This window comes from Drosophila sechellia, chromosome 3L (assembly GCF_004382195.2).
Source record: "Drosophila sechellia strain sech25 chromosome 3L, ASM438219v1, whole genome shotgun sequence".
Taxonomy (NCBI): Eukaryota; Metazoa; Arthropoda; class Insecta; order Diptera; family Drosophilidae; genus Drosophila; species Drosophila sechellia.
Genome location: NC_045951.1, coordinates 21,347,633 through 21,373,039, shown reverse-complemented (window position 1 = coordinate 21,373,039; position 25,407 = coordinate 21,347,633). Strand labels below are relative to the sequence as shown.

The 25,407-nt window shown below is 43.4% G+C and overlaps 1 protein-coding gene across 15 annotated transcripts in view; it reads right to left on the bottom strand.

Annotated features, from left to right (window-relative positions):
- LOC6616522 (poly(rC)-binding protein 3) overlaps nucleotides 1-25,407 on the bottom strand; it is a 46,714-nt gene that overhangs the window by 5,509 nt on the left and 15,798 nt on the right. For 7 of the 15 annotated variants that reach the window (XM_032718835.1, XM_032718836.1, XM_032718826.1 and 4 more), the window contains exons 2-8: nucleotides 12,837-13,414; nucleotides 5,904-5,960; nucleotides 5,727-5,843; nucleotides 5,540-5,633; nucleotides 5,311-5,474; nucleotides 5,080-5,199; nucleotides 2,200-2,340 (exon numbers count right to left, since the gene is read on the bottom strand). In XM_032718835.1, coding sequence (XP_032574726.1) covers nucleotides 2,200-2,340; nucleotides 5,080-5,199; nucleotides 5,311-5,474; nucleotides 5,540-5,633; nucleotides 5,727-5,843; nucleotides 5,904-5,960; nucleotides 12,837-12,935 — 792 coding nt within the window. In that variant the 5' untranslated portion in view covers nucleotides 12,936-13,414. The remainder of the gene's footprint in view (nucleotides 1-2,199; nucleotides 2,341-5,079; nucleotides 5,200-5,310; nucleotides 5,475-5,539; nucleotides 5,634-5,726; nucleotides 5,844-5,903; nucleotides 5,961-12,836; nucleotides 13,415-25,407) is intronic. The other 8 variants (XM_032718837.1, XM_032718838.1, XM_032718839.1 and 5 more) reach the window with 3 other exon arrangements.

The window sequence follows — 25,407 nt, the reverse complement described above, 5'->3', positions numbered from 1 at the left end:
ATCACAACACAACGCGCGTCAACTTCCAGTAACAGGTAACGCAGATGGAACATAACAAAAGGGAAGTGGTTGGAACGGAAACGGAAAAGCGTCAAACAAATAGATACAAGAACAGAATGCAATAGGAAAAGCAAACGGGATACAAGATTATGCTCCATCCTCAGCTCTTTTTACAAACACCATGAGGTTGGTTGTAGTGGGATCGTATTTCTCTTTGTACATGGATCCAGGAGTTCGGTAACGAGTGTATGTAAGTATTTATTGTGCGGTGTAAGCTGATGTGTATGTATGTATCTGGCTTTCCGCAGTCTAAAGCCTCAATTCGAGTGTTGCTCTGGATAATGGTTCTACACAATTTACAAGTTGGCTATACGAAATATAATAATAGATACGGAGGCAAATAGATGGATGGACAAGGATAGAGAGAGATAGACAAAAAAGTGGACACATTGAATAGCTTTACAGGGAATACACCTAGAGGAAGCTTGGGCTTGAGTTCTTCTCACACAAATTACTGAATCCATTAGGATTTAGGGCGACGTGTCCTAAATATCTTTGATGTTTATGCTTGATTTTACTCCGAAAAGTATGCTAGTGCTTTTGTAAATGATTTCCGTTTTATTTATATTAATCTGGGTTAGGTTGCCCTTCCTTGAGGCGAAATTCAGTGCTTCCTCGAGTATTTTTTGTTTTCCTCTTTTCACCAATAACACCTACAGCAAATAACATACACACACTGGCACGCACGCACGCACACATGTGCATGTAAACTAGGACTCGAAAGGGTGAAGATTCGGGGTGACTTTGGGGCTCGAAAAATGGGGACTCTGCACGCGCTCCATAAATTAATCAAATCAAATGCAACACTTGCAAATATGTTTCAAATAATTGCATCTGAATGCTGCGGGGAGGAAAAGGGAAAATGGTGGCAGATGATTCACTAGAAAGGAGCGCACAAAAAAGGATAGAGAAAATCTCAAATAAATCATACAATATTCAAATGCTTTGTGTGCTTTTATTTCTGTGTGCATGTGTGAGTTGGCAGATGCATCTGGGTGGGTGTGTGTGTGTGTGCCTGAGTGGGAGGCGTGTTTGTGTGAGAGCTTAGGAAACGAGAACTGAAATATTTATCAAATGCAATACGAATTTCAAATGAAACAAATAAAACATGCGCATGGAAATATTTTATGACCCAAAAATGAATCGCAACTCAATAAAGTTCAGTGACAGAGCGGTGGGAGGGGACGGAAAGGGGGAAACTACAATGGATTATCTAGCAAAAACTGTCATACAAACTTGCGTGTGTTGGCATATTAACAAACACTTCTTGCCAAGCACAGACAGTACATATAAGAACGCTAACACACAGATACAGATATAGATAGAAAACAAGTTGAAACAATTTCCAAAACTACGAAAAACTTTAGCTTTAGCGAGGAAAGAGAGGCGGGATGGGACCATAAGTGCATTTTTTGATGACTTTTGGCTGGGATGAGGGGTTTGCTTTCCAAGTCCCCTCGGTCTGATTTTTACTGTGACTTCGGCCAACGACTCTGTGGCGACAACAACTTCAGGGACCTGGACTTGGCCAAGGAGCTGCAGTTTGGCCCAATGTCATTGAAATGCGGGCAGCGGTTGCGCCGCCTGGGGATCGTAAAAGAAATGCCAAAGGTAGTAAACTGGGTATACAAGCTACAAAAACCGGAACTGGGGGCTACTGAGGAGGGTAGAATTACAACAGCAACATATGAACACAACTATGTACACTCAGAAAAATAATCAACAGCGATCAGCATTAAGTTTTCCCAAAGCCGATTCAGTTATTTAAACCGATAAAAGAAATGAACGTATTTGGACTAATTAAAATGAACTTCAATGGAAAATACAATGAATGGATAATTTAGTTAATCTATAGAATGTTATAGTTTAACAGACAGATATAATTGGTAACCTTTCAGCACTAGGAATTTATTAGCCTACATTTGACTGTTTTTCTGAGTGCCCAATAGTGTGATGTGAGGGAGTGCAGGTAGGTGACTGGGCAGGGGACGGCACATCATCATGCTCTGCCTGGCGGAGTTGGGTTCTCGAGTCATGTTGCGTTTGATTATATTGGTTAAACGAGTACAGTTTCTTTCAAGAGTCTGGTGGAGATATTCGTGTTCTTGAACCGAATCGCATCGATAGCTTAAAACTCACATCGGGCATTTGCTGTAGGTGATGGTGGTGTGCTGGTATCGCTCCTTGTAAATGTGCCCCCTTTAACAAAGGATCCGCCAAGCCTGAGATACCAGCATGTAGGCCGCCGGTAGCCAGGGCAAGTGGAAATACTGGACAGGTCTATGTTCGATTGATTGATTGATTGATCATTACGGTTGTGTGTGTGTGTTTGGTGTGCGTGTGTGGAATTACAATTGTGTTTCGTGTGTTATTGCGATTCAAATTATGTGGCCAAGGAAGAAAGAAAAGTAGAAGAACGAATATTGTATACCACAAATAAATGTCTTTCAGAGCAAGTTGGTTAAGATCTTAACTTTGTAGTTGCTATGGAGAGATGTAAGCTTATCAGATACATGTTTAAATATAGACGTATCGCTAGAGAAACTCTTGTAGAAAGCTTTCGAGACGTGTGTGCAGTTTCTGGTGTGGAGGCGGGGATTCTCAACGGGGTTCGTTGCAACGCAGAACAATGTTAAATGATACCAGGGGGGGATGGACATACTAAAAACAAATGAAGACATCTAAGAGGGTTTGTACTTTGATTTCGAGGGTCCGGTTTTAGGGCTCGGATGATCCCAGGGTTTTCAGGTTCATACAACAACCAATGCCGACAGATTCGCAAGGGATGAGGTACAGTTGCCAACTGACTAGACTGCTATTGCAATGTAACATCACATTGGGTACTCTATTATATAGAAATACATTTTACCGCAGCTCAAAAAGTTAACCCTGGAAAACAGTACCCATTGTGAACGAAATTGACAACTGTGGGGGCTTTGCACACTACTGCCTGCATTAGGCTAACGAATTGTAAACCAACACCGACAATAACCAGGACCAGGAGGAGAGAGTGAGAAAGAGAGCGATTTGTGGAAGAGAGACGGAGAGATATCGCAAATGGATGGTACAACTAGTTTTTGATTTATTACATTTTTTTCTGGACATTAATTGAATTTGATGCGACAACAAAAACTTTGTCTGTTTTAGTTTTGAGAAACTTTTATTTTTCGTTGGGGCAATGGCTGGCGAGGGGGCTCTGAAGGTCGGAGAACTGAACTGAACTTTACTGTGCTGTACTGTTGTACTGTACTGTACTCTAGTGGACGGGACTGTACTGGGGCCTGAATTGGATTGCGTGGAATTTAATTTGTTTGCTGTTTGTTTTAGCTGTTGTTTGCTGTTTCCTGCGGTTCTGTAGAGCACAAAATTCGATTTTGACATGGGATTTTGAACAGAGTTATAAACAATATTTGTAGATTAGGATGGAAAGAGAGAAGCGAGAGAGTATAAGAGTGTAAGAGATGTAGGGCTCGGGCAGGATGGTATTGGATCAGTATGCTGTTGTTAAAATGGCTTTTGGCATTGTGGTTCTGGTGACAACTCATCTAAATATGCATATGCGCTTAAATTGTTTTAAAGGTGAATTCCGCAGTTTTGTTGACTATTCATATGGATTAGTCCTTTGTAGAGAGAGCTAAACCTTAATGATTGACTGTACTACACGAAAATCATGAGAGACATCAAGAGAACGCAGGTCGTTGGCAAATAAGTGAATATAGTAATATAAAGATGGGAGTTGAATTACTTAATATTCGATACGATACGATTAGTTAGCTGGCGCTCAAAGAGTTTATAGGAGTTTATATTTTTGTGGATCTTGTCGTGTGTCGAGGATTTGATTAATAGATGTTTACTTTCGGTTCGGGTTGGATAGTTATGGCGGATATATGTACGTAGATGGGGTTTGGAGAGAAAGGTGGACTAGTGTAGTTTGAACATACTTCTTAACACACGCTGCCAGCGAGCCCTCTTCAGAACAGAACTTAGAGACACAGAGAGACTGAGCAGAGAGTGAAGAGAAAGAGTTCGAGCCCCCGCTCCCCGCGAGCCTTTCTTTCTTTCACACGAACTCACTCGCCTCGCCTCGCCACGCCTTGAACACTTTTCACTGAGGCGGAAGAAACCCAAGGCTTCTCCCCTCAGGATGCTGCGGATGCGATTCTCGGAGATCGGAGATTCCCGGAGACTCTCGCAGACTCTCACAGTGAGACAGAGACAGGTGCCGGGGCAGACTGAGAGAGAGACCGAACGCGCACGCACTCTCCTCGCAGACACACGCTCTTAACCTGAGAGAAGAGAGTGCAAAAGAAACTAAAAGCAAAACAAAAGTACATATTTTAAAGTTTAATTCAAATATTTTCGTTAATTATAATCGTCGATTCGATGGCTGTAAAGTTTGTTAACACATTAGTTCACTGTTCGGGGTCACCACTTGGACTTGAAAATAGATGAATCTCATGGGTACGACGAGTGGGAGCGGTAATCGGTTCGGTATCGGTTTTGGAATCGGTAACTTTAACGGTAATCGGTACAGTAGATTGTGAGGTTGGGTTCAGAAGGGTCAGAAATGGGTCACAAATCGCAGGAGGTGTTCTATGGACGGCAATCAGGGTCTCCAAGTAAAGAGATTACGGAGAAAGAGATTACGGAGAAATGATAATCGGGGTCTATAGAGCAAGGTAACTGGCACTGGATAATCGGCGGAAACACAAGAGAAATAGAAAGAGAGAGAAATACGGACAGAGAAATATAATAACATAAAATGAAGAAATATTAAGAGGATAAACAGAAAGTGAAGTCGCGCAATAACCAAAAAGATAGTTGGGCTAGGTCGGGGCAAACTCAAATAGATACGAAATTGTTTAGCTGGACTCATGTGGGGTCGGTTAAGATAGAGACAGAGCGAGATATATAGCTGCGGTGGCTAGCAATAGAGTACACAACACTGTTCACTGATCTTAACAACACGTATAGCCTAGTTTTCTGGGTGAGAATTCGGCCAGACGTCCACCTACATACCTCTTGTGTGGGCACCGCGTAGTTTCCTTGTATGGTGAAAGCCTGTCCATTGGCCAGGATGACGGGGCCAGTAACCTGTGGTTTTGGTCGGTACGGGATGGTAGCACCGCGTGGCGGGGACTGTTTGGAAAGAAATTATTAATTTTCGGACATAATGGGGGAGTTCCAATAAACTTAGTCGACTGAAACTCTACTCAAGGTAGTTTCCCGAATAGTGTATAGCAAACTCACCTCCAACATGACAAGACATATCTGATAGATGCACTGGGTGATCTGCTCGGCACTGCCGCTCAAGGTAACCGCCCGCTCTGTGGAGTTGGGTAGCATTTCACTGGCCACTTGGATGGAGCAGCCCGTGGTCTGACGAATTTCCTTGATCTTTGAACCACTCTTGCCTGTCCCGAGTGTGAATTGATGGCATTAGTGGTGTGGTGACTATTTATATTTTCAATCCGCTTACCAATTAACGATCCACATTGACTGGCGGGCACAATCAATCGAATGGGTATTTGAGTTTTGCCAACTTTGCCTACATCATTGAACTGCGAGCACCACTGAAACGGGTCAGAAGTTAGTAATGTGAACCGGGAACGCTAGGGCATGGGGGCGACTATGATAGGGAATGGCCAATTGTACCGCACACATACCTCTTCGAACTTCTTTGTAATGAGCGTGAACGCCGAAAAGATTGCATTAGTTGTACCAGACACAGTCACAATACGTTCCGGGCATGAGCCATCCGAAATGTTGATTTTGGCACCAGACTAGTGAAGAATACCGAATTAGTTGCTGACATCTGAAAGCTCTTATGATGAGTGACTTACCTCTTCACGAAATCTGTTGACAATTTCACCCTTTTTACCAATAATACTACCAACCTCCTGCAAAATGAGAAAAATAACGATTATATGTTGAGTATTATAGTTGGGAAACGCGGTGCAAAGAAACTCTTAAATGCTTTTAAGATGTATCTGGCTCGAGCCACCCCGGCACTTTGTGGACATCGAAAAACCTTTAAGTGAGTTTCGTATTTTTGTTTTCTGTCTGATACTGTCAGCGACGATGCTCAAATTTGATTAAATATTAAGTGATATTATGCCGGAGCATACAGCGGAAGAGCGATGGCTCTGCGTGTGTGTGTAACTACTTTTGCATATTTAATTGCCACAAAAAGCATTTCACACGCGCCGCACCCGCGTCACCCACAGTGGCAGCCAGAAAACCAGCCCAACCAGCCCGAAGCGATCCCATTTCCCTTTCACAGTCAGTCGCCTGTCGTCGCTGGAAACTGTCGCACGTAATGAAATTTGCGGCCAGCGCGTTTTACGCGTTTTAATTGATTGTAAATATCAGCACTGCCACAGCCAGTAACTGAGTTTTTAACCAAAAACCATTGCGAAAATTGAAAGCGCAGTGTCGACGGCAGGAACTGAGCTACAAAGAGGGAATGGCCAAAAGATATCCTCCGTTTGGGTAGCAATTGTGTCGCAGCGAGAGCATGGTTCCCACCTTGCGGCTACGGTAATCAATTGCCACATATCAAGGAGTTCAACAAGGGAAGCTTCGTCGTTGAAATGAAAGCTAAATGCATTGCTATCAGTAAACTTAAAATATGTTGTGAAGAAATTTAAAGGATTAGATATAAATCTAGTTAGAATAGCACATTCATTTACAGATTTCAAGCCGACTACTGGCTGATTGCCTATGTTCAATGTGTGCACCCCATTTATATTTCAAGCCATTTATTTGGTCGTTTTAAAATGTTGCCACTCGCAGCCATTCAATTTGCTGGCCATAAACCATAGAACAACCTTCACAAACCCAAAGTGCAGCAATCCATTGTGCCAGACTGAAAGACCAAAAGAGCGCAGCCAGAGTCAGCAAATACATCTTGATACGGGCAGCTTGCCAGACAAAATGCAAACTGGGCAAAACAATGTGCGAGGGAAAACTGCCTCCGCCTTCGAGCGAGCCCCTTCTCTCACTTTCGCCTCACATCATCTGATTTTTTATGCGCTGCTTGCGTTCTGGCCACTCTTCGCCAAAATATTTATGCCCACGAGAGCGAAATGGATGCAGACCAGTTCATTGGGCAGTATAGATATTTATTGTACACAAATGTCAGAGCGAATTGGCATAATTATTGGCGTAATTATCGTCGAACCCAACTCAGATGCGTTCTACGCCTGTCTGCACTCATAGACGAATTTCTCGGCGACCAGTGTAATTTATAGGACAAGTTAGCTGCCCCAGATATGTTTATGTATGTAAATTGTATCTGCGCCACGACATCTAAGTGCGGAGTGGCCTAGAGACTACGCACTTTCGGTGGCCCTCGTAGCCATTCAGGTTGATGGCTGCTCATCAGCGCCTCGGCCTCGTCATCATCATCATTAATAATGTGGGCAAAAGCCGCTCAGATGCCCCATCCGACCGTTGCGTAGCTTCCATTCAATTATCCCGCTGCGATTGCGGGCCAGTTCAGTTCCGCTCCGCTCAGAAGTTTGCGCAATTTGCATAAATCGGATCTCATCCCCATACCTTTCCTATCGTCCGTCCTAAATCCGCGGACGCCGTTTTATTACAGTGAATAGAGCGAAATTCGGGACTTTCACTTGATTGCATTGATTTGGCCTTTGCGCACTTCACCCGCCTCATCCATACAAACACCAAAACCAACCCACCCACCAACATCCCGCTGCTCGACTGTGCGAATGGCCTCCCTGCCGGCAATTAAATTCACAGCATTCCTCCGCACAGCTCAGCTCCTGCTGCAACAATGAACCAGCGCATTTGGCATTTGCCATTTTCGCATTTTCCGATTTCCACATGCGTGCGACTCTCGTATGCGAAAAACACTTTGCGGTTCGGCCCGGCTGGAGCATTTCGACTGCCTTTTGTCGGATTGAATGTTTTGGGTTCGGGCCACACAGCTCGTTGGGCTCAGACCGATTCTGGCTGGGATTGCTTGCATAAAATATGCATAGGAAAGTTGACATGCAGGCGGCGGGCAGCCATTTCACATTCACATGTCCACATTCCGTCCTGTGGTCAGGAAATAAGATTTGATTGTTCGTTGTTATTGATTTCGCTTTGTTTTTCAGCTCAAGGGACTATTAAAACTTGGATGCTTGGTCTCGCGCCAACATAAGCCTTGGAATAACAATGTTAAAACTGTGGATGGGACTAGACTGTATGTGAGCTTTTGATAAACTAAATTCACAACGAGGATGAAAACCAATAAATGATCCCAAATTCAAAGTACCAAACCCCGAAGCAATGCAGCATGTTATTTTATGAATATAGAATATATATATATAAGTATAGTATTTGACACTATCGAAAAACCCATTCTGGTTCAGATACTTAGATATACTGGTAGATACATTGGTTGCATAATCATCGTATTTAGATCGGCAAACCCATCTTAAATTGTTCGCGCACATCTCTTTGCGTTTTCCCACACAATATCCAGCCAAGCACAACATTTGGCCAGTTCCATTTATTACCAAAGGGCGAAACATGGACTGTCCGCCCTAAAGATTATGGCAATAACAATGGCATCGGAGGAGAGAAACAAACAATAACTGAAAACGCATTAAAGCTAAGGCCCGAAGAATGGACAACGCTAATTGCGGGCCACAATAAAAGCGGCTGAATGGGGGAGTTGGGGCAAAGAGTTTTTGATGTTAGTGGAGCAGACAGTAAAAAGACGGAGAAAATAACGAGAAAAAGCAAACAATCCCAAGCAGCTTTGGCCTTAACTTTAACTCAGACAACAACCGAAAATAGTTGGAGTAGCATGACTTGTCCCATGTTTTTCCCCCTTCCGATCTCTGCGATTTTTGGTCTTAATGTGTGGCGGCGTTGAAAATTGTATAAAAATAAGCGAGTTGCAGCAACAAAGCAGCAGCCACACTAGCAACACCATCAGCGGCACAAAAAATCTGCGACAGCCATTGCGAAACCGTGAGAACCATTTATGGGAGCTGCAGTTTGCTGTTGCAAAGGAAAAATGCAAGAAAAACTTGCCACAAATGCTGGAAAATGCAATCTGGCAGAGGGTGGGGGAGCTCACATATGGCCTGCTGTGGCACACATGTGTCACTTCCCCTCCCGCTCCTCCTCCTTCCACACCACCACCTCCTTCCCCACCACCTCATCCAATAAATCATCCAGCGCATTTGTCGCCCTGCAAACTTTTCAATTCGCATTTTTGGCTGTAGTCTTTTACTGTTGCACTGTTGTTTGTTGCTGCTCCTGCTGCAGGCAGTCGAAACGCAAAAAATTGTACAATTAAATTATTTACAATTTGCCAGGGCCAGATGCTGGATGCTGGATGCTGGACAGGGCCATGCCACGCAGCAAGTGGCACATTTTTAATTTGATTAAATAACGAAAACAACGCACGGCGAATGAGAAATGTCTCCTGCAGGCGAAGGGATACTGAATTGCACTCCGGGAGAGCTCAGAGCCCTAATTTAGGTAATTGAGTTGGAAAATATACGTAGTTGTGAGTTGTGGCGAGGAAAACAAGAGCTCTAATATCGAACGTATTGAAATCCATTGCACAACGCACAACCAAGCCCCGAAGTTAGACGGACGCTTCGGAAAATAGTTAATTAAAATTAGACAAGTGCTTGGGAAATGTGGCAGACTGCGATGAAAATTCGCATAAAGGTGCCGTCCGTCGACGGCGTCGTGCAATTTCACTAATTAAAAATGCATGATTCAGAAATAAGAACAACTGCAAACTGCAACAAATATCTCTGTCTACTGCCCTGACAATTCTAGGCGAGAGAGCAACCCACATTTCGGTTTCTTTCTATGCAATTTGCGTATGGCTGCCAAGAAATAAAAAGGTGTACAGAAAAACGAGCAATTTGAAGAAAACCCAACAGCCGGGCCCAAAAACAAAGAAAAAGGTGCTCCTCCTCTGCGCACTCCGTCGCTCGATTGCATGGCTGGGCAAAGTTGTTTGTTTTTCCCTCCCGGTTTCCAGTTTTCATTTTTCATAAATTAATTAACTGCATCACGACTTTGGACGCGACTGCAACTGCGATTTTGACTCAGACCCAGACTCTGAGTGCGACTTTCGTCATGGAAATAATGAGCCAAAGTTAATTAGAGACGCTGGAAAATATCAAAAAATATATATACTTGCGAAACAATGGCAACTCTGGCCTTGCACTACTCCCTGCCCTGAAAGTGCATACGATTGCGTCGCTGACTGTACCTACCACGCAGAGATTATATACTCAATATTTCATTAATGAATAATTGCAATTATGACCGGCTTGCAGATTTATGCGATGATGACTGGCATTAATCACAAAAGGCAATCGAGTTCAATATTATTTAACTCGTTTTGTATGTATGTACATATTAAATATTGAAAATTCAGCGCAAATTCATGGTGATGTACTGTTTTAAAGTATGGTTACAAACAAGAATCCCCTCTTGTGAAACCAAACCTATCCCAACAATACATTAGTTATATCTCATCTCATCTTATAGCAACAATAATAAAATACAGTCTTCCCTATTTAAAGGCAATTAAGCTACATATATCGCTAAGGCTGTCGAGATTTGTGTTCAATTCATTTCCAAGCCAACCGAGTTGACATTTCTTGGCTGTTTATACGCCGCGCTGAGCTGGCGTTTCGTTGGCTCGTTTTCCTGCTCGCCACTTGATTTGCATTGCGCTTCAAATTTATTCACATCTGCGCGGCTGTTGAAAAAATCGCATAAATCATGCTAATCTATAACTATCGATCAAAGGCAACCAGCAACAACGACAAGCGACAGCCTCAGTCTCTCTGTCGGCGCCGCACAAAAGTGTCTTGGGAATTTATTGCCCGAATCCTTGTGATGGCGCGCGGAAAGGAAAAGAAAATCGCGGCGAGTGTGCAGAATTCGCATTTGCATTTACACAATATCTATTCAGCCATATTGTGTAAAAGCCCAAAAGTGCGCAATTACTCACGAGCTACGCGATCGGCGAAGGGATTCCACACCAGGTAGCCAAATCTCTGCCAGAAACACACTACCCCCACTCCATTTTGGCTTAATTTGCTTCTTTGTGTGCTTGGCTGCTGCTGCTTTTGCTATAAATTGTCGCGTCTAAACATATTTCTGGCCTTTTTGCCAATTTTCGACGGCACATCATGTAACGAGCCCCTTCCGCACACCTCGCTGCACTCCGGCCGGCTGTCGCCTTATCTGCACCTGTCTCGGCCCCTCAAATCTTGGTGGGATAAAAATAATATTCAACGACGACCAAAGACTTATAATTAAATCGATGCCTGGGCAACTGAAAACCCGCTGCAAATCAACTTCAGCCGGGCTGAACGAACTGAAAAAGACAAATGACGGCTTTGCCTGCCCAACACGTGCTGGGGGAGTTGGGCTCCCTCGCCCCCTCCAATCTTCTGGCCAAGATCTCTCAAGTGGCAAGCCTCTCATCGCATCGCATCTTAACTCAACTCAACTTGAGAAGCAACGACGATGCTGCGGATTTGCGTGACAGCCTTTTCTGGATTGTTGTTGGCGGCTAATGTCGTTGAATAATAGTTTTTAATGGCTGTTGACTGTTATTAAATAAATAAGCAGCTATTTAGTGTCTGCTTATCTAGCTCTTTGTTTAAAGCCGCTCATAGCTGACTACTTTGACTGCAGCAAATAAGTCAGTGGAATAAAGAGGCTGCAGTTCAATATCTTCGCTCTTTGGCAATCTTGAATAAATCCAAAATCAAGACCAGCGCAATAATTGCTGTCGCCGTACTTTGATAAATATTGATTAAACAATATTTGAATGCAACTATTATCGCATCATTTACGTCAATTGAACCCTCCGCAATTCACATACATTTTTTTGTCCAGCCAGAGAAGAGATTCGCTTCGGGGTATTTGCGCTGAGCAATTGCTATCAAAACATTTCCCTTGATTAAAGCACACACACAATGCGCTGCTGTCCTCGATTTGTGGTTAATTTCGTACCGGTAAATATTTAAATATTTATTTTTATATGCCATCTTTTTGCGACTGGTTTAACCTGTCGTCCCGCGGGGCAAGTGAGTTGCTATGCTGGTCCTGAATGTCCGTTTCTCCGCTCAGCATTCACATATGATATGTTCGAATTTTGTTATTGTGGGCAATGAAAACAATTTATAAAGAGGTGTATTTTATTTGTTTTTGTTTTTGTTTTTTGTTTTTATAGCTCATATCTGGGAGCCGTAATGATTGTTTAATAGCCGGTGCCTTACTTCGCCTCGTTTTTATGGCCCTGTGTATAAATGTGTATCTCTACACATACATATTTCCCCGACTCCCGCGCCGACTTTTCACTCACTGCCCCCCATTTCATCTACCTTAAATGCGTGACATGGCGCGTATTTAATTGTAATTTGCATACAAAATTCACGCGTTAATGTGTAATTTTTTCATTAATGTTTGCTCTGCCCGCGATGCCCTTCGTTTGCCCTCCCATCGCAGTTGTGTATTGATTTTGTGCGAATTGAAAAAGAGTTCCATAAATATTTAAGATGTCAGAACTCAATGGTGTGCATAAAAGCGTTTATATTACGGGTTTGCCCACATTGATTGGACGTCGCAGGGAGTGGAGTGGCTTCAAAGAGATTGCTTTCTTTTTACATACCTACACATGAAATCTATAAACATATATACATATATAGACTATATATATGTCTTAATGGTGCATTTCTAAAATACCTTAGGCTTAAGTCCACTTAGCTTACCTTTCCTTGCATAATCAGCCTTATTGTGAGTGTCACCGATGGATCCTCGTGTTTGATGGACGCACCGCCCGCACTGCTGCTCGTGTTATTGTCTTCCATGGTATCTATTTTGCTGGCTTTGTCTTAACGCGGTTTGGATGAAAGTGTATGTGGATCTGACCGAACTCGGCGGTCTGTATCGCAGCAGTTGTTGTCTTTGCGGGCTCACTTGCGATTATGTTGTGGGATTTGTAAATATAACTTTGCTATGCGAGTATATCAATCATAAATGAGCGATACACGTACTAAACATATAGATATTTTGGCTACTTTGCTTGCGTATGCGTATTGTATGTTTCTCTAGATAAAATTAAATTGGTGGTGTCTTTTGCTAGTCGTACTACGTTGTTGGCTTAAGCTCGCTGCGTTCTGACTGCTGCCCGTATCTTCGAAGTTCTTATTCAAATGCAACAAATAATCACGGCTACGGAAATATTTCTTGTATTTACGCGTTCAGAGTTTTCGTATATTTATTGTTGAGCAAGAATACTGTTGCTTAGCTGATGCATTTAGAGATGTACATTTGTTGGGTGCCTAAGCTGCAAAGAGACAGAAGAGTATTGAAACGGTTAGTTTGGCACGCATAAATCATTTTGGGCATTTCTAAAGTGTAATTGCCATTAAGAAATTTTTAATTTTCCACTCGGCCCAATAAATCACGAAATTAGTCAAATTAGTTTATGCACACAGTGCCAGCAATGCATTTAATCACATTCCCATGCAGAGTTCACGACTTCCGGCACTTTTGGCCGAGCTGAACAACGACAATGCGAACGGGACAGAGGTCCCCCAGCCGGACTCGTTCATCATCCACATTTTTCTGGCGGAGAGTTGGCCCCTGTCCTGGGCCTGTTTGTAATTTTGATATGAAATTCTTCATGTTTTTGTTCTCTTGTTTTTCGGACTTTTTTTTTTGAACCTGCGCCAAGTTTTTCCGCATATTCCAAACGCTGCGCCCCATATGGGTGTGTACTCGAGATACAGATATATACATATTGTACATATAATATTGATGTACTCCCGCTGCCGTCGCTGGGACATTTCTTACGCTTGAAATCACTTCATATGCAATTTAGTACAGATACTCGTACTCGTACAAATTTTCGCCGGCTCCCTCCCCTCCCCTGTCCACGAATTCCCAGCATAACTCGATGTACCCCGTGTTCACATGCACACGAGTATGAGTATGTACGGATATGTACGATGTTGCCGGCAACATCGGCATCAGGCAAAAATGATTCCCGGGGGGCACAAGAAATATTTGCGCAGCGACCAACGCGATGACTACCAAAAGCTTCCTGTCATTTCCCTTGGCTCCACTCCTCACTCCCTGCACCACACATCCCCATACCCATGCCCATCCCCATCAGGGATGCCTGATGGCAGAGTTGTTTATGAAATTATGCGCACTAATTCCCCATGTAACGGTGGCTCAGCTCAGCTCACCTAGACGGAAAGAGGAATACCATTCTGGAGCTCGGACTCCCCACCGAAAATGCGCATAATTTGTCCGAGTTCGCTGCACTTAACTTTTGCCAGGATAACTGGCAAAATAGAAAAAGCTGCTCCAGGGCCACGCCCAATTTGAATGTTCAGAGGTAATTCTCCTCCTATCCGAAAGTCCAGCCTAAGTGGTTATTAATGCCAGACCAACTGCGATGCTGCCTATGCAAATGAGTAGAAGTTTGATGAACGATACACCACGTAGCTCTATTCTTCCACTCTGGAATTTTGCTCTATATGCGGTCCAAACAACCAGCGTGATTTTGGAATATGATTGAATCCGTGTGGAAACAGTCCCGGGAAAAGGATAGCTACCTGTCTTTTTTGTCATGGTTTTCTTCCTGCACAATATTCACACAGTTTATTTTAGCTTATCATCACTCCTGACATCCCCCAAGTTGCTAATATGGCCGACTTACTAAGGTCATTTAGTTCCATTCCTATTGAAAAACGTTTCCGACCTTATAAAGCACATATGTACATATGATCTTGAGCAGGATACATATCTCCCTCTGTCTATTCGTTTTAATGTAATGTAAAATGTCTTATATGTTATAAGTTCTATAAAAGCAAAAAGTGAGATCCTTTAAATCGAGAGTGGCTTGCATGTATAATTACTAGGCTTATATCTTCTTACCAGACATCTGCCCGCATCAAAGATGAAAGCATATTAGAAATTACATTGCTAGCTGCGTCCTGCCTAACTGAGCTGGGAGTATGTAAATTGCACCCCAGGTATGACAATAGAGCCACCATTGGAAACCAGTCGTTTTCCCTCCCACTCCATCCCGGCCGCCGAACAAACCCATGTTAATATCTATTGCTCGACTCCGGGGAACGCCCGCAGCGATGTCTTAAGGTTGCACACCGGGGAATACCGCAGTTGAAGGTCGGAGGCGGAGGAGAAGGAGTTACGCAGCAGGAGCCGGCAGGACAACAACAATGACAGTTCTGGTTTCACACAATGGGGTTTCACTATGGGAGAAGGATTAGGAGAGAGAACCGCGAGCGTCCGAGTGCCAAGTGCAATAAAAAAATTGGTTTCGCTGCAAGAAATGTGCATTCTTGGCATTGGCCAGACAGGATGGGCTGAGAAAAATGAAGATGCCTCAACAAAACGCTATTCTTCCGACCCATCCAACTCGTTTCCGTCTCTCAACTCATTATCAATCATACGCACTGTGTGACAGACAGACGAACTCTGGCTACGACTCCGACTCCATTCCCACTTTTTAATGACTTTTTCTTGGTGGAGAAGGAGCCGTACACTAGCATAACTAGTTTTCTTTTAATTAACTCGACATAAAAATGCCAATGTCTGTAATGGCAACCAAACCAGTTTGCTTTCTAATTTTCTTTGGCTTTCCACACACACACGCACACACACCGAGGACGTCAGAGATGGTAAATGTGGCTTGGCTGTGTGAAAAGATTTCTAATTTCCTGCAAGACAAAAACAAAGCCACAAATCACAAAAGAATCTGCTCATCCGTCCTCTGCTCTTGTTGTTCACCCCAGCCAACTTCATCAGAGTTGGCAAATAGGAGTAACGCAGACATAACTTTGGCTTCTAACTCATTTACATTTCATTTCAATTCAACTTAATTCAAAATTCTGACAAGCGGGCAGCGAGTTATGGTTTAATATTCCGAAGGACAATCGCCGTAGTCGACTTCAGGTCTCCCCAACCGGGAGAGCTCTCCTAGGCACCTTTCAGCCAGTTTTTCAATTCAATTTTGGGCCATCTCGAAAATAGAAAACAAATACACAGATACAGACACAATAAATGCTAAATGCTGAACGTGACACACACATGTCTCAAAAGTGCTGTCATGTGCTCGGCGATGAGTTGGGAAAACGGAAAAGCGGAGTGGAAGAGCGACTTTGTTGACGCCGTTGACTTTATACGTCAATTTCATCGCCGTCGTGAGGAGTTTTCGTTTCGTTTATGGCAGCCAAGGGAAAATGAGAGGAGGCACTGTGGCAGGCACCCGGGGTTTGGGCTGCAAGCAAACATCAACAGCAGGCGGAGGAGGCTGTTACTCGGCGCGGAGGCTTTCACCCCGGCTGTCTCTCCTAGTCACCAGACCTGGCTTCCATGTCAAGTTGTCGTTGCCGCCGACGTCGTTGTTGTGGCCAAGTCAACCGCATCATCATCGTCATCGCCGCCGTCATCTGCCTTTAACAACATTTTCGTTACACTGCTCTTGGCTGACTATATGTTTTCGCTATTCTGCAAAAATGTTGCCATTTAAAAACTCCTGGAATATGGTTTATTTACCTAATTGTTATTTAAAGCTTTCACAAGGCATTACAAAAAGTAATATCTGACTTGTTCTTAATGTGTAGCATATACATATACGTAGGAATATGTTGGATTGCATGAAAAAATGAAGCCCAGCACTTTCGAAAATCATTTCGGCGCACCGAAGGCTACACGCCTTTAAAAGCCGACATCTCCTGTATACAGAATTAATTTTTCAAATTAATTATGCACATGTGCAGTTGTCCTAGCAAAAGGGGCTGGAGTTGTGGACGGGGTGGGTATATCTGTGGAAAGGATGAAGGTAGAGTAGCCTGGGGGCTGCGACAGCAAAGAGAAAACTCATTAAATTGCATAATTATGTGTACACACACGGCCTGAACCACATGCCAAAACTTGTGTCGTCTCCTGTAATAATATTAATATTTATAACGTAAAATACTCAAACAAACTTTGCAGTCGAAAGTGGTCAAGGGTTTTAGGATAGCTCGACGTTCTTGGGCCCGAGTTCTGGGTCTCTTGCTTTGGTCCCTTGGCTGCACTTAATAACATTTCGGTCATGATTCCCGCTTCTCGTCAGGTCGTCATAATTTGATTTATGATGCGGTGGATGCCACTCACACGCAGTCCCAGGAACTTTAAACATTTCCCACTTGCCACTTGAAGGGTTTCCTCTCGAAAGGCTGGTTCCTTCTTTCCTTTTTGCCCTACTCAAAGTGGCATTCTTCTTTGCTACGTAACCCAACCAAAGCGGAGCAGCAAGTGTTGCAGAAATATTTAATTACCCGAGAACAGAGTTTAGGGGAAAATTATAGCATACTTTCGTGGATTCGACACGGTCGCTCGGAAAGGGGGAAGCAAATGGCGAGTGCCATATTAATTTGTGTCAAATAAGTAAAACGCAATTAAACGCACATGTCATCGCGTGGGCAAATGGGCAATAACCATGCGGAGAAATGGGTGGAACATGGGCGCCAAGTGGGTGGAAAGTGGGTGGCAGCCAGCATCCGTAGCCAACCACACAATCGATACACAAACAAAGCGGCCCCACTCCGGGAATAACAACTATAACCATAACCAGAAAGCGAACGAATTGCCCGGGAATCCCTTAATATGATGACCTATTAAAATTACTCTATGCCATAACCATAGAGCCCCCTCTCACCAGAAAAAGCAATCTTTTTCCGTGCCTATTACAGCATTTCTATGTGTATTGTATAGTTTTCTATTCCAGAAAGGATTCCCCCTTGCTACTCCATTAATGGTAAAATGATATTCTCCGCTAGTCAGTGCGCCATGATAAAGCAATTATTGGCCATCAACATGGAGCAGCCGCTGGATCCAAAAAGCCAGCAATGAGTACGTGAGTCGTGAGTGGGTTACGGCTTTGATTGTCACGTGGCTGTCACTTCCACTCACGCAAATCCCCCAATTTAATTTCCAATTACTTTGGCTTATGACCGGTCCCTTTACAATATGTTGCCTAAGCTTCTGCCTTCATGTTGGGCAAAGGATTTGCATATTTAGGAGAAACAGTCCCTCATGTCGATTCCCTTTTAATGACTAAGACTAAACTGCTGGATTAATAAATAGAGCTGCACGAGTAAAATAAACATGTTCAATCAGAGTGCCAAAGAGTGCATTTCATGAGTTGAGTTTTGACTTGATTGTGTCAAATACAAAACAGTCTCCGGAGGCTAGAACATCCGGTGACCTACATAGTTGAAATAGCCACCCACTTGGGTGTGTGTCTTTCTTGGCTGCTGCTTGCTTCATAGGCTGCTGTTTGTTATTATGATTCTTGACCCAGTCGGTCATCAGTTTGGGACAGTCTAATTAAATGTCACTTCGCATTGCCTGACGTCTAGGTATCCAAATACTTTGAATGTGCGAGGGGGGCTTGCTTCTGGCTGTGTCACATATATCATCGTTTTGTCTTCCTTTTTGACAAAGCCATGTCCACATCACCGTCATCATCATCCACACGAGGATGTATGATAAAGGATGCTGAGATGTGCTGATGCCAGGCAGAATGAAAAAGTTAAAACAGGGCAGGGGAAACCTGTGCCAACATTTTTGTCACTCCTGTCATTGTTTGTTGCATTGTCTCTCTGTGTATCCACTCCACCTCCCCACTTCTCCATTCATGTGTGTGGCTGTGACATAATCCTTAATCCTTCTACTTTATTGTGCATTTACGTTTCCATTCCGCCAGTCGGTCCAAATCATATCCAGCTCGAGCTCCTCGTTTCGACATCAAAATCCCCCCGATAGCTCTTTGTTGTGGCTGCCCGGCCACACGCACAGTGTCAGCAAAAAGTTTAACAACAGCCTGTGCGCTCGGCATCCTGATAATAACTTTAATGAGGCCACTCATGCCGCCAAACTGTCCGAATGCATGTTTAAATTTGACTTTCGGACGGATTTTGAGAGCGGTTCATCATTTTAGGGGTAACTACCCCTAACTGAGAACTATTTGCCATTTGAATGCTTGTGTGCGGAAATGAAGGAATGCTTACTGAGGGAGTTTTCCCAAATGTGGTAATTGTTAATTACGTACGGGTTGTTATGGTTAAGGCAAAAATAGTTGTTTGCTTTAATTGTGGCGTAACATTTTGTTTGGTACACGATTTGAAACAATAAGTGATAGTTTTGCTATACCCATAAATTTTCTATCCAACATCGAAATTATGTAAAATATTTTATGAATTGTGGGCACTGCTAATCATGTTAATGGGTTATTTAGTAAGAAATTGAACATCTTTCATCTTTCTTTTCTGTATTCCATTAAATTATCCGTAAAGTTTCCTCCCGATTCCTATTTACCCCCGATGCATTTCATCACCTTTGCGCCCGTGAGGAATCATCCATTTGCACAGCTCTCATTTTGCTCCTCATTTATTTGCCCTAACGCGGTCAATCACACCATGTTCGCCATGGCTTTCTGCAAATTATCCGCTGTGTTCCGTTCTATTCTGTTCCGTTGTCGCTGCTTGTCGCCTGCGAGGCACTAAGTATCTGCCAGATACATTTTCTTTGGCTGCAGATTCACGCTCTGCACCCTGCACTAATTACGAAGTGCAAATCCCCCCCACAGCTCCATCCTTCTTTTCCTCAGTGCAACGAATTCTCGCGTCTCATAAATTAAGTAGGCCACCCATAGACAAGTGAATACGGACGCCACCTAGCTTTTGCTGCAGCTCAGCGGGCTTAGGTCCAAGATGGAGGCGCATCTTTATTAACGCCGTCGACGTCAACGGGGCGAAACATTACAAATGTTGCCTCGCAAAAAAGAACAGAAAAAGAAGACGCACACGCACGGGGAAGCAGCATATGGACTTGCACCTGTGTGGCATGTACACCTGTCTTGAGACATCGTCATCGTCTGCTTGAAGAAATCTTATTAAAAACAAGAGGAGAAAACTAGAAAAATAGGGAGAAAAAACAAGCGACTGAAAAATATGGCCCAGGCCATGTTTGTTTCTATCTTTGTTTGTTTTGTTGCAGTAGCGGAAGGCACCGTTGCAAGTCGCATAAATTACAGGCACCACCCTCCGCCCCAAGCCACCCCCCTGGGCGCCTTCACTCTTCAGGGGGCATTCGCCTTTTTAGCACCCAAAGATGATTATGCCAAAGCATGAAATGCGATTTGGCGTGCCATCATCATCATTATCGTCCATCTTCATCATCATCGCCAGACACAGCCATCAAAGGCGGCGTTAATTTCTTAAACAAGATTTGTTTCCCATTGAATAGAACAAAGTCTCTCTCAGCCATTTCTATCTGGGTGAAGTGTAATGGAGATAGAATTCGAGTTGGCACAGAAAATGATTTAAAAATTCCATCGAGAACGATGAATACGTTTAGATAATTCGCAAAGAAAATGTCGAGAATTGAAAAATAATTACATTAAATATAAGTAGACTCAATACTGCTCAGATCCTCACAGATAACATGCACTATATGTTCATTAAAGTGACCATTTCAATTGACCCTAAATTTAAGTTCAATTGAAATGTAATCGCAATGCAACCACAAGTAGCCCTCCAGTAATTTTAAGTCTGGGATTTCGAAACCAATTAAGGCTAAGAGGGAACCCCTTCAGGCCTGGCCATTAATTAGCTAATTGAATATAACTGACCGATCTCGTTATCCTTTCGCTAATTAGAAGCGGATGTGCAGGATGTTGCTGCTGCAATCGTTGCAACGCCGAGGGGAAAACGGGAAAATATTTTTGGAAAAAGCCCAGCTCATGTCGTCTCAATCCCTTTTCTCCCACTCGCTCTTTGATATATCCACACACACCTTTGGTAACAAACATTTGTCGGTCAAATGTCAACGGATACAATCTGAGAGGCGTGGCGATTTCAACTTTTTCGACTGGTATTAGCTTACATGGTAACTGACGTAAAAGTTGGCCATTGAAGGGGTAGTGACCGAAGGGGAGCTTTTCGCTCTCGGCTTTTATGCAACAGTGCACTTCGAAAAGTATCTGACAGTGCAAGTCTAAGCCACCCATTCACTGGGTGCCTAGTATGGTTTCGCAACAACAATAGCAACTAGAACATGAACCCAGTCAGCATATGAAAGTCGCTTTAAAGGGCATTAAAATTCATTTAGGTTGCCCCCACACCCCAGCACCCGCACAAAACGCCCCGGGGAACTGGGAACGGGAAAACAGACGGGGAAACGATAAGGTTACCGCATCGATATTGAAATTTTTGCTACAGATTTAACTAATAATGCAGTTAAATCCTGTCAGACCAGACCATACCATACCATACCAGACCATCTTGGAACGGAGCAGTAAGTAAAGCAATCACACGCTTCATAAGCCAAGGCAGACGCGACTTTGTGTCCCGAAGAAGTAGAAGGAGTAGGAGGTGGGAGGTTTAGCCCACCCGACTGGTTTAGTGGGGATTGGAGGAGCATCGAAGGTGGGGGATACAACAAACACAATTGAATAAGCGAGGCAATCAATCAAAATACAAAATCTATTAAGGAGCAGGAAGACGCAGACATTCGCCCGAAGGAAGTTTTCCGATGTCAGACACAGTGGGACAAAGTCAAAAAATAAGCAACCAAAATTGTGGTGAAAATACGAACTACATATGAGCAAAAAAAATAGTTCATTGAGAAGAACGTAAATGTTGTTTCGAGATAGCGTTAAAATATATTTTTAATGTTTATAGTAGAAAAATATACTTTTCTTTTGATTTCGTTGAAAACATTAATTGATATCAATTTAAATGGTAATTTCTTTATTAGGAATTAAAAGAATTTCCATGTTAGGCCATTTGGTACATGGTTACATCCGACTCCAACTAACTATAACCCCTAATGAGCTTGGCGCTTTGCAGGCGGACCGAAACTCAATTCCAATTATAGAGCGTTAGAAAATCTCTTCCGTTCATTTTAATAAAACGTCGGGGCTAATTTAAAAATGTTACAGCTCCGAGTAAGTAAATGACATAAATTAATAATTTCATCGCTTTTGTGCCCAAAGAGGGAAGTGGAGCGCTCTGAAATGAAGTCTGAAACAAAGTGCTTTCCATTTTAATTTATTAATTTAATGATGGGCCAATGGCAAGGGCGGCTGGCTGTCGATGCCGTCGAGAGGAGAAAGAAATTGCCCTGCCAGAGCAAATTTTGAATTTTTAATTCAATAAAGCGACAAAAATGTTTCCCACTTCTCATTGCAGAAAGAGCTCTTCTGCTCTTCCAGAAGGGCGTTACAGGCGGGGCAAGGATCTGGACCAGGAGCTCGGATATTTAGCGCGACAGTCGTTGAGGCCATAAAATTGAAGGCGGGCCAAAAAGTTTTCCTCCCAGCTATTTTTAGACACAAAATATGGGCAGTACATTAAATTTTCCGGGCGCTGTGTGCCGGGCGGAGTATGTGAGGGACGATTTCGGGCGGAGGCCAGGACAAACGATGTCTTGAGGGCACTGAGAGAGCGGCAAGTCATAATGCTTATTGGATTTGAGATGGCCAGAAATATAATTATGGCTTAGCGAAATAAAAAAAAACCTGTGGGCAAAATAACGCAATGGAAAAGGAATTTCAATTAAAGTAGCAACGCTGTGTACGGGAAAATAAATCAGAGTCTCGGGACTTTTGTTGCGGCAAATAAATGTTTAAAAATTTAATTAAAACAGAGCATAAATAACAAATTGGTTCCCAATAAAGAGCACTTTTAGGCGCTCAACCCGAGCTTTCGCATAATGGAAAGGCTGCCCACAGCATTTCGCCAACCCTTTGTTACCCTGTCCCCTTCCCCTGGCTCTACCCACTCTCTATACTTTCCCGTGGTAAAAGTTTGCTTTGCCTAATGAAACCTGAGCAAAACGCTTAAGGAAATGCTTGAAAAATGCTTTTGTTCAGGCTTTACTTTTATTTTGTATTTTCTCTCCGTTTGAAGATCTTCATGTAGCGCCAGAGGCCACCTGGAAGATATGTTCTGACTCTGGTGCTGGTTCTGAGATAGCCAAATGAAACTTTTGTGATTGATGGTCCAGTCTCCGGCTCCATCTCCATTGCCTCCACTCTGGTTCGGTTTCGGTGCAAATTGGTTAGCAAACAAAGTTGGACAAGAAGCCGCTGATGAAGTTGGCAGGCTAGAAAGCAAACATTTCAAGTGCCGTTTAGCGGCCTCTTTCAATGATAATCCACAATCGCAATCTCGAATCGGGCCAAAGAAATGGCAGAAATGCCAGTTCTTAAAGGTTAACTAAGGCTGAATTCGAAATCCGCACCAAAACAACTCCTTCAGAAGTGCCCTCCCCGGTTGCAGCTTTTCCCTGAAATTCATACATTTTTCCGAGCCAAAAAAGGGAAATAAAAATCAAAACAAATACCGCACAAAGTTTAGGACGGGCAACAGGGGATACCCGAAACGAACCGAACCAAACCAAGCCAAGCCAACCAAACCATAGTCCAGCCCAACCCACACTCGCAGCTCATACCACCAGCAGAGCAGTTATGCAATATTTTTGTATAACGAAAATCACTTTTTGAAATAATTGCCAGAGCCAAAGCTCTGGGGTAATGTGTGGGTAGCTGGAAGCTGCTGAAAATATGCCAAACGGCCGGTAAAGAAGAGCTCTAGAACGGGAGATATGCGAGTCATGCACATAAACGTACATATGTACAGGTGTACAGATGGTGTGCAGCTTGGTTTGCAAAAGAGAACAATTTCGGTCAGTCCATACCCTACACATTTTAAGCAAAGTACAAAGGATCATTGCATTGAACCAATTTATAGACAATTTATACACGCGTTCAGCGTTGGTCATAAGAAACTAGAAATAATTTCAAAATACGTAATATAGTTGATGGATGAGAAATGATCCTTTGATTTAATTTTGATTAGTATTTTTCCGTTTTTACGAACTACTTCTGCACTCGCCACTCAAATTGATATACCAATTAAGCAAACGGAAAGCAAAACTATCCCAATCCCAGTATATCCTATTTGCATTTTTGGGTGCAGTCGAGAGCATTTTTAATTTGTTTACCCGCTCTTCAGGAAAAGATCCAGAGAACTAATGCTGCTTCACTGCCCAGAAACATATATTCGCACACACACAGATACAGGCGAAAAGGAATAAATAGCATTTAGTGCACATTTAGTACAAGCAACGACAACGTGGAAAGCCATTCCGAAAAAAGAGAAAGAAAGCGAACCTAACCGAACCGAGCCGAGCCGAAACAGACCAGAGACCAGACCGGGCCAACATACCTGCAGAAAAGAGAAAAACGGCAGGGCCCCGCCCTCCTCTTGGCCACAACTGGCCGTTGTTAGCAAGAAAAATGCATCAATGCATGCTGCAGTGGGCAAAAAGCGACGAGAAACAAAAAGAAGCCAAAGCCACATAAAGTGCAGGGGAGAATGGAGCGACGGGAAGCGCGGAAATCGGGGCTGCTGCCAGCAGAAAATGGCCAAACATGTTCTATGAATAAACGGGGACCGTGGCTGGTTTGGCCAGGAAAACTTGGCGTTTGGCGTGCCTCCTCCTCACCATCCGATCCGATCCGCACCGAGCCGAGCAGTCAAAGTTGTGGAACCTGCAGGTTTTTCTGCTCTTTGTCTTCGCTTTTTCCAGCAGTTTTCATTGCCACCTAGCTGGAGTTGCAAACATGTTTTCCTGGTTCAAGTTGAGTCCCAATCTTGGCTCGGCCAAAGCAGCAAAGATATCCGGATTCGAAGCCACCGCACACATCAGTCGGTCGGCCATCCAAGACTGGCCAAGTCTCTCTGCTTTTGGCCACAGAAAATCCTTCAGTTTGGGTTGGTTTTGGTGCAAGTAGCTGGTAGCTTACTACATGCCCCAGATGAACCCGAGAACATGCAACGTGCAGCAATTAGGAACAGCTAAAAGAGCTGGAAGAGGAAGCTCAAGAGTTTCCCGCAGAAATCCCAAAAACTTCTGGTTGAACTTAAAGTTGCGGTTTCTTCCCAACTTGCGTCAAACTTTGGAGCAGTCTTGGGTGAATGAGGATGCAACTTTGATGGGTGGATACATTTCCGCGAATGCTATATATTGAACTTTCAATCAATATGCAGGCACAGCAAGCCCATGAACACTGAATTTACCCAGTTGTAGTTCACTTCATTCGAAACACTTGGCCAAACTTCGCCGTCGCGGGGGGGCTAATCTCTTTTTATCAATTTTAAATGTTTTTCGGCCACTTCATCTGGAACCAAGTAAGGGTAACCCAGAGTACAACAAAAAGTATTCACTTCAGCATGGCTAAACGATATA